The sequence below is a fragment of the Apaloderma vittatum genome, unplaced genomic scaffold, assembly GCF_000703405.1.
Source record: "Apaloderma vittatum isolate BGI_N311 unplaced genomic scaffold, ASM70340v1 scaffold11564, whole genome shotgun sequence".
In the NCBI taxonomy this organism is placed as follows: Eukaryota; Metazoa; Chordata; class Aves; order Trogoniformes; family Trogonidae; genus Apaloderma; species Apaloderma vittatum.
Window position 1 is genome coordinate 1 of NW_009713236.1, and position 9,796 is coordinate 9,796.

Consider the following 9,796-nt stretch of genomic DNA (forward strand, 5'->3'; position numbering starts at 1 on the left):
GTGTCGTGTCCGTCTCTACAACGACAGCTAACTCGTTCTCAGATACATATAAGAATAATACAAACCCTACGAGAAATCTGAGTCATGATTAAAAAAGAATTTAAATCACCTCAAAAAAAAAGAGAAGAGACGACTGGCAATACAGCATTATCTGAAAACTAGAGCTATTGAATTTCAACCATGCCATTCACTAATAACTGGAAAAATATATCAGAATTACTAAACTTAGAATAAAAACAGGAAAACAACTATTTTCCTCCTTTCTATTATACCTGTGTGCCAGGAAAAAGTAAGGTTCTTCAAGAATAGTTTGGAATTATACTGATACCAAATGATAAAAGAGAGAGTGGAAATACATTACCTTCAACTCCCCAAAAGATTGTCATTCACATGGAAGTATATTTGGAGGAGCCAAAGGGAAATTTAATTTTGTAACTTTAAACATTACTGAATTATCATCTGCCCATGAAGTGTGTAAATTATGATCAATCCCAGTCAATAAAAATTTACAGTCAGTAACTGAAACTCTAAATAAACACAGTATTAAAACATAAAAGGAAAGATGCAATGACAAAACTCTTCCTAGATGGTAAAGCAATAGGAGTATTATGGTAATAATGAAATGCTTAAAGAACAGTCACATTTTTTGAACTGATGATATTCAGTACTTGGCACATGTAAAATACTTCAGAAACAAGAAGCGTATTCTATGGAACATCAGGTAGGTTATTAGACACTCTAATATATGTGTGTTGATCAAATAAGCCCTTAAATTTTTAGGTAAATCTCATGAGATATTTAGGTTTTCTTGAAGAATGGCTTCATTTCTATACAAATTTTCATTTTTTGCTACACTGTGGCAGGTAGTTAATAAATAGTTTATCCTCTCCTAGGAGACCATGCTTCTACCCTTAGATTATCACAGCTTTACTGCATCTTATACATAATTACACATGTTAGTAAACAGCAGGGTATGGATGCCAAAATCAATATTGGTGATAAAACTGGTAACAAAAAATATAATAATAATGAAAAAGTAAAGCAACTTTAAGGACTGCTAGCTCCTCTGAGAAAATGTTGTCAGCCAAAGACAGAAGTGCCCTGACATTGAGAGAAATTCTGTTAGACCCTGTGTTTTGAAGGATTCTGTGCATTGCTGGCTTGAAATTTGGAACTGGCATTTGTCTTCACCATGTTCTGAGCCCTCAAACCACTCAAGATTCCTGTGCTCACATGAGATTAGTTTCCCACCTGCTTGTTCCCAGCCAACAACATCCATTACTCTATCTCCTTGTAACTGTCAGCATCCCCAGCATGCCAAATAGCAGGAGGCAAACACGAGATGAAAGTACTTGTAGTGTTTATTGCTTTTCTTTCCTGCTACACAGATCTTGACTGATGTGGCGATGCCTCTCTTTCATGGTTTTCTTCTTTAGTACACGCAAAATACTGCTCCTAGAGGATAGAAAAGAGTAGCTTTACCTGATGCCCATTTGCCTCGAGAGTAAACAAAGAGACAGAAAAAATGAGGCCAACATCTCTCTTTAGTGAGCTGAATGAAAGATATCTTATTTGGTTTTTTTTTAAAAAAAAGAGGTAGGAAAATTAAAAAAAAAAAAAATTAAAAAATAAAAAGAAAGAAACAATATTTTGTGCTGCTATAAGACGTCCCTGAGGATGTCTACTCCCAAGGCTGAAAAAGCCCCTTTACCTCAGCTTTCCTTACAGGGCTGGCAGCAAAAAAATGGAAACTGGGGTTGCATCTCTTCCCCTCATTCAGATTAATGCCTTCAGTCAGGCCACGTGTATTCAAGAAAGATGAACTGTAACTGTAACAGCTATGAAAACAATGATAGTGATCAAGTAAGTATATGTCTAACTTCACTGAAAAATGGTGAGAAAGTATGACAATTGTTTACACATACGGTCTGGGAAATATCAATTATGCTGATGAAGAGTAACTATTTAAAATCTAAATAACACCATGATAGTCTTAAATGTTCAGATACCCTTTAACCTGTGTGTAGCAGACACCTTACTTAACGATACAGTGAAAGCAGGAGGCTCAATAAAAAATATGTTCTTTGAACAAGTTCTTTGAAACTTGTTTCAATATTTTTGCATTGATGGTTTTAAAGACACACTTAAAAAATATATATTTCTTATATATTTGCAAAAGCATCTTATTTTTGGACTTATGAACTCTTTGGAGCCATATGCCTATATATTTGAAATAGTTTGTTTAGGGAAAATATAATTAAATGCACTGAAGGAGTTGTTCTGTGCTCAGTTTACCTATTTATGCAGTTGCTTAACTAGGAGTCTCTCACAATTTGATATTATAAAACAAGCAGTCAGAAAATATAAAAATAAAGACAGATGATAACAGTCTGGGCTACATACAACAAGTGAAAAATTGCAAGATCGTATTTTGCGATAAAAATCTTTACTACTTTATAAAGGAGAAATTTTTAAAAAAATAAATATAGTTTTAATCCCTCATACCTATTGACTGATGTACATATAGTACATACTTGCTTCATGCAGTATAGCAAATAACTAGCTGTTTGTCAATATGGAATAGTAGTTTAAAAGGACACAGAATATTAAAAATATCTGCAGCCAAATCAAAGGAAAAAGTAATATTTTATTCACTGTGGCACTACTATTTCTTTCCTTCGGCAACTCTTAAAATACCCTGATGGAGCCTTTTCCCCATGTCTCATAAATAATATATTTTTTAAATACCTTAGCAAAAGCAGCTCCATTATCACATCCCCTGGTGAAGAGCATTCCGTCATGTTCTCACATGTGTTTCTCAAGTTCGTTATTGTACAGGGACATAGTGAAAACTTTCAGCAGCTGTAACAGAACTTGGTCATCATATGCATTTGGCTTCTTTGATTACATTTCCATTATCTTCCTTTACTTTCATGTATTTCCATAAGAAAAATCCTAAATCTCAGAAGTTTGTAACAGCTTGTGAAATAAAAGTGTTTACCATAAATCAAGAGAAGTCATTTATTTCCTCTGTTTCCAAGAGCAATTAGAAAAGACAGGATTCAAACCTAACTGTTGCTTCATGAGTTTGGTTAAGGGAAATTTAAAAAACTGAATGTTTTTTCATTAATTAATCATTTTTCGTTTGGATTTTCATTAATTCAGTGGGATCAAACAATTCTGGCACACCAGAAACCCATTTCAGTTTCATAAAAATGGGAAAGAAACAAATCGTGGTCTTTGTGCTATTACACTGGACTGGCTAAACAAAATATAGGGAATTGGCAATAGTCTTTTACCAAACTGTTTTAGCCAGAGTCAAAGATATTCTTGGGGTGGGAATAGAGAAATTGGTTTCAAACGAGAATTTTAAACTGAAGGGGACAGTTTCTATAATGTACAAATTACTGTGATGTTACTGACATGGTCAAATCTGTTAAATTTGTTATAATAGAGATTTTCATCTCTCGCTTCATATAATGACTAACATAGTTTATTCAACTTTTAAAGCTTCTCCAATTGCCAAATGTTGCTAATACAAAAGAATAAGGCACTACCAAAATTGAAAACTAACTTGGACTTTGATAGAGATTGTAAGATACCATGCACAACATGGGACAGCTTTGATTGTCATGGAAATCTCACTATTCTCTTGGGACTGTGGGTAAGAATTAAGGGGCAGGCTAACATAGGTGATACTGTGGTGGGTGTCTATTACAGACCACCTGATCAGGAGGAGAAAGCTGATGAGGCCTTCTACAGGCAGCTGACGGTAGCCTCTCAATCACAGGCCCTGGTTCTCCTGAGGGATTTCAACTACTCAGAGATTTGCTGGAAAGCCTACACAGCCAGCCATCCTCAGTCCAGGAGGTTCCTCCAGTGCATCAATGATGATTTCTTGATGCAAATGTTGAATGAACTGACCAGGAGAAGAGCACTGCTGCACCTTGTGCTCACCGACAAGGAAGGTCTGGTTGAAGCAGTGAAAGTTGAGGGCAATCTTGGCTGCAGCGACCATGAGGTGGTAGAGTCCAGGATCTTGTGCAGTAGAAACAGAATACCAAGCAGGATTTCAGCACTGGGCTTCAGCAGGGCCAACTTTGGCCTTTTCAAGCAATTGCTAAGGGAAACTCCATGGGACAGGGAAATGGAAGGCAAAGGGGCCAAAGAGACTTGCTCAGTATTCAAGGACCACTTCTTCCAGGCTCAGGATCAGTGCATCCCGACAGGGAGGAAATCAAGAAAGAGGACCACGAGACCTGCATGGTTAACCAGGGATCTGCTGGGCAGATTCAGGTGAAAGGGGAGGGTATATAAATAGTGGAAGGAAAGGCTGTTACTTGTGTGGAATATAGAACTGCTGTCAGAGAATGTAGGGAGGCAATTAGAAAAGCTAAGGCCTCCTTGGAATTCAAACTTGCAGGTTTGGTCAGGGACAACAGAAAGGGCTTCTTCAAATACATTGCTGACAAAACTAACACTAGAGGCAATGTAGGCCCTCTGGTGAATGAGGTGGGTGCACTGGAGGCAGAGGACAGAAAGAAGGCAGAGTTACTGAATGCCTTCTTTGCCTCTATCTGCACTGTTGGAGACTGTCCTCAGGAGCCTCAACCCCCTGAGGCCCCAGAGGAAGGCAAGATAAAGGAAGAGTTTGCCCTGGTTGAGGAGGACTGGGTTAGGGATTGGTTTGACCCCTTGAACATTCATAAATTCATGGGCCCTGATGGGATGCACCCGTGGGTGCTGAGGGAGCTGGAGGAAGTCATTGCTAGGCCACTCTCCATCATCTTTGGCAAGTCGTGGACAAAAGATGAGGTGCCTGAAGACTGGAGGAAAGCGAATGTCACTCCAATCTATAAGAAGGGCAGGAAGGACGACAGATTGGTCAGCCTCACCTCCATCCCTGGAAAGGTGATGGAACACCTTATCCTTGGCACTGTCTCTAGGCATATCAAGGATAAGAAGGTTATTAGGAGCAGTCAGCATGGCTTTGCCAGGGAGAAGTCATGTTTGACCAACCTGAGAGCCTTTTATGAAGGCATAACCAGGTGGATGGATGGTGGCCATGCAGTGGATGTGGTCTATCTGGATATCAGTAGGGCATTTGACACTGTCCCCCACAGCATCCTCATAGGTAAACTGAGGTAGTGTGGTCTGGATGACCAAGTAGTGAGGTGGGTCGCTAATTAGTTGAAGGGAAGATGTCAGAGAGCTGTAGTCAATGGGGCAGCGTCCAGCTGACAGCGTGTCTCTAGTGGGGTCCCCCAGGGGTCAGTGCTGGGACCAGTGCTGTTCAGTGACCTGGATGTGGGATTAGGGAGCGTTTGTCAGCAAGTTTGCTGACAATACAAAACTGAGAGGAGTGGTTGACACACGAGAAAGCTGTGCAGCCACTCAGAGAGATCTAGACAGGCTAGCGGGCTGGGAGAAATCTTTTGCACCTGGGAAAGAATAACCTCATGTGCCAGTATAGGTTGGGGACTGACCTGCTGGAGAGCAGTGTGGGAGAAAGGGACCTGGGGGTTCTAGTGGACAGCAGGATGACCATGAGCCAGCAATGTGCCCTCGTGGCCAAGAAGGCCAATGGCATCCTGGGGTGCATTAGAAGGGGAGTAGTTAGTAAGTCGAGAGAGGTCCTCCTGCCCTGGTGAGGCCACATCTGGAATTTGTGTACAGTTCTGGGCCCCTGAGCTCAAGAGAGACAGTGAACTGCTGGAGAGAGTCCAGCACACAGCCACAAAGATAATGAAGGGAGTGGAACATCTCGCTTATGAGGAAAGGCTGAAACAGCTGGGTCTCTTTAGCTTGGATAAGAGGAGGCTGAGGGGTGACCTCATAAATGTTTATAAATATGTCAAGGGGGAGTGTCAGGAGGATGGAGCCAGGCTCTTTTCGGTGACGTCCAGTGACAGGAAAAGAGGCAATGGGTACAAGCTGGAACATAGGAGGTTCCACAAAAATATTAGAAAAAACTTTTTCACTGTAAGGGTGACAGAGCACTGGAACAGGCTGCCCAGGGAGGTTGTGGAGTCTCCTTTCCTGAAGACATTCAAAACCTGCCTGGACACGTACCTGTGCGATCTACTGTAGGTGATACTGCTCTGGCCGGGAGGCTGGACTAGATGATCTTTTGAGGTCCCTTCCAATCCCTAACATTCTGTGATTCTGTGATTAAATTCTCTCTTGCACCTACACCGAGCAGATTGGGTACAGAGTTATTTAGCTGTGCTAAGTGGAGTGCATGCTTCCTGGTTTGGGCTCTAGACTAGAGGGTTTTGGCTCCAGAAGCTAGACATGAGAATATACATTCTTTAATTACTCTGTGTCTGTTGGTTAACATACAAGCTTTTCTCAGCTGATGGAAAATTTTCCAGTTAGTTAAGGTCTTTTAAAAGGTTTTCTTTCCACACTGTATATATATCATATATGTATATATATACACATCTACATATATGTAAAAAATCTGCCCAGGCAAATAAACTCCCTAGGCAAATAAACAGGCAAATAAACTCCCTTCTACTGTGCTTTCAAATAAAGTCTGTGCTAAAATGCTACTTCAGTGTGGCTATATTGGAGCATTCACCAAAGTCAAGACTGTTTAAAACTTATGGGGTTTATTCTCCTTTTGTCAAGCATTTTCTACATACAGAATATTCACATGGTGTAAGTTACAGAAGAAAAATGCATGAGACAGACTACTGCAAATAAGTGAGTAACAGACAGTTTACATGATTCTTTTTTGTTCACAGTGGAGAAAAGCTTCTATAAAGGAAAACAGATTCAAGATCTAGAAATGTATAAAGAGTCCTATCTTAGTTAAATTTATCTATCAGGAGTTTGCTCAATCTAAAGAGACCTACTGTACCACACAGGGCAAGATGCTAAATGGACACAAGATTACTATGCTAGAAAATTCCAGATTTCTAAGCAATTTTACACAGTCTAAATCACACTAAAATTTGTATAAGAAAAGATATTTTTTCTAATTGCCTTCAGTAAATGGAGGTCTATTTAAGAGCTTATAAGCATTCTTTAGCAAAAACATAGTAAAATAAAATTACTCCCAAACTTTGAAGTCATTGCTCTAAGTCTGGATAGTTGTTTACTGCTGGCTTTCTGACTCTACTGACTTGTTATTCTACTTCTGGGAATCTTATTTTTCCCATTTACCATTGCTAATATTAGAATTCTAAGTAAACAAACTATAAAAAATACAAAGTTTTTGTGGTTTGTTTTTTGCACTAATCCAGTTGGATGCACAGAATAGAAAAACCTGTTTAGCTAACCGAATGGTTTAAGAAATACGGATTGATGGTATAATGAGTATGTAAAATTGTTATCTACTAGTTGTAGACTTCAGTTCTTTGCATCATCAATTTCTCAAAATGTATTTTGTTTGGTTTCAAATAAAAGTTTCCTCAGCAGTATAAGTGAAGCATTGTGATGCCTGATTTTTAGAATGTGGTTAATTCTAAAAGATAAGAGCAATACTTCTCTTTAGTAGAATTGAAACTCCTTGGTGATGAAACCTTATGACAGATGAAAAATCTAACACTTATTTTTTTCTAAAAAAAGGCTAAGCTTCTGCAAGCAGCTCTCGCAACAAAGAGTCACTATGTAAAAAAAAAATCCTCAAATTGCAGTGATAGAAAACACTGCAAATATATTTTTTCCTTTTTTTTTTCCTCCCCATGTCTGTTCTACAATTTGAGAATAGATATTTTATCCCAAAGATTTCTTTCCAATGACAAGCAAACCTGTAGCCATAGTGGGAATAAATTATACAATTTCTATGCTTTGCTTTTCATGTGAGACTTCTGCTTGAAGGCACAAAAAAGATTGAACAGTGGACTGGATAGAACAGGATATAATATTTCAGTTTAAGGAATCAAAGGTTTTACAACAGCTGTTATTTTCTGTTTGAGACAAACCCAACCAAAATTTGAACCATATTTAAGTCTTCCATTTACAACATGAAGTATCTTGTTAAATTCCCTGAAGCTTTTTGGTTCTGTTTTTATTTTTTTCCTATTATTTCCTTTAAAATAATGTATGATATTTATAATCTATTTTAGTACTTAGTAATTTCAGTCAAACAACATAATCTTAATTGATAATTAATAAGGACTGCCATTATCAAATAGCTGTTGTTTTAGTAACTTTCATGTGGAAGTTGAATCAAATTTTGTTCAAGTCAAACTAATAGGTATAGAAGGGTCTAACAATATCAAAAGAAAATTATGTAAATTTGAAGAATGGTGTAATTTAAGTGTAACATACTGTAAAACTGTTAATTTGGTAAATATCTAACATAGAACCTTATGCTTCTCCAACCCAAATTACTGTGTTACCTCTCTCAACTTCAGTGATTTCACAATTTAACTTATTGAGCCGTCCATCCAGGATAAACAGAGATTCCCTGGAAGGGGTCATGAGATACTGACCAAAAAGGCCACTGTCTTTTATAAGACGATTCTTATTGTTCCAAGGCCATTCATCTGTCTTGACAGGCTCCTTCAGACTCTTCACCATCTTAACCTTGCCAGAGGAGAGCTCCATAAACAGAACATCAGTTTGTGTGCTGGAGCTACAGTAGACATTGTATTGATGAGCTTCAGTGAATGATGGTTGAAAAGCTACATCAGATATGTGCAAATTAGTGTGAATGTCAAATGCATCCTGTATTTCTCCTCTCATTGTTACGGACTGGATTCTCATAAGACCTTTTGCATCATCGATGCTGACAAGATAGTGTCCATCTGGAGAGATATGTGGTGTTCCTGTTACATCGCCATTGTATCCGATCACAGAATCAGTGACACTATCCACTATAAGCTGTGGTAGGACAGCTCCAGTGGTATCAGGCTTACAGCAGATGAAAAAGTATCCTCCAAGATGTGTATAAGCCAGAGACTGAGGAATGCAATTATAATCCTTTAAACTAATTGTCTTGATGTATGACATAGTTTCTAGATCAATTTTCTGGAGCACAGCTTCATCCTTATGAAGAATAAATCCAAATCTGGAAGGCAAAGCACAAAATCAAAGAAAGTCAGAGGTACTGTGTGATTCTGTACAAACAGGAAAAGCCATTATAAGCAAAGTACATAAGTTAATATGTGCCTCAGTTTATATATATATATCATCTTCAGATGATTCAGATATTAAGTAGTTAAAAATATTTAATTTTAATGTTCTTATAATTGTTATTTAGAGTGCGTCAAATAAACTGTCTAAAACCCATTTATCTGATTAATGGGAAAAGTGGTTTTTTCTTGCTCACATAGGAAAAAGGTAAATATTACTCTGAGCATATCTATTTAGTTATAACTTTTACAAAAGCCAGGAAGGGTAAAAAGATTAAATACTGATAGATAGTACATCACACATATTTTAATTCACTTCATATACTTCTTTGACTTTCTCGGGAACATCAGCTTAACCCAGCACTCATTGTTATTCACATAATTACCTGAATCTTCCTCATTTTAATTCAGTAGAAGTGAATATCGTAAAAGGATATAGGTTTATGTCTCCCAACTAACCAAGCCCTGCATTTCTTATAACTTAAATGAAACTTTATGCTTTTCTATACATCAAGAAATATTCACTGAACATGAATAATATGGTTAAACTTTACAATCCTTCATCTGAATGTTAATAACTTTTTAAATATAAAATATATTTTTGACTGTTCTCTAATGTTAATGTATAAGTTCTGACTTCATAATCATTTGCTTATAGATATGCAAAAACCACCTCTCTAAATATTATGGAGTCGTGAAAGTATACTAAT

At 37.7% G+C, this 9,796-nt stretch overlaps 1 protein-coding gene across 1 annotated transcript; it reads right to left on the minus strand.

The window, feature by feature from the left end:
- Positions 1 to 8,351: 8,351 nt before the first annotated feature.
- Positions 8,352 to 9,022, minus strand: LOC104273091 (follistatin-related protein 5-like; the record flags this gene model as incomplete). Its single annotated transcript, XM_009868297.1, has 1 exon — positions 8,352 to 9,022. A coding segment is annotated over one exon (671 nt), but the record flags the coding sequence as incomplete, so codon positions are not given.
- Between the last annotated feature and the right edge of the window lie 774 nt (positions 9,023 to 9,796).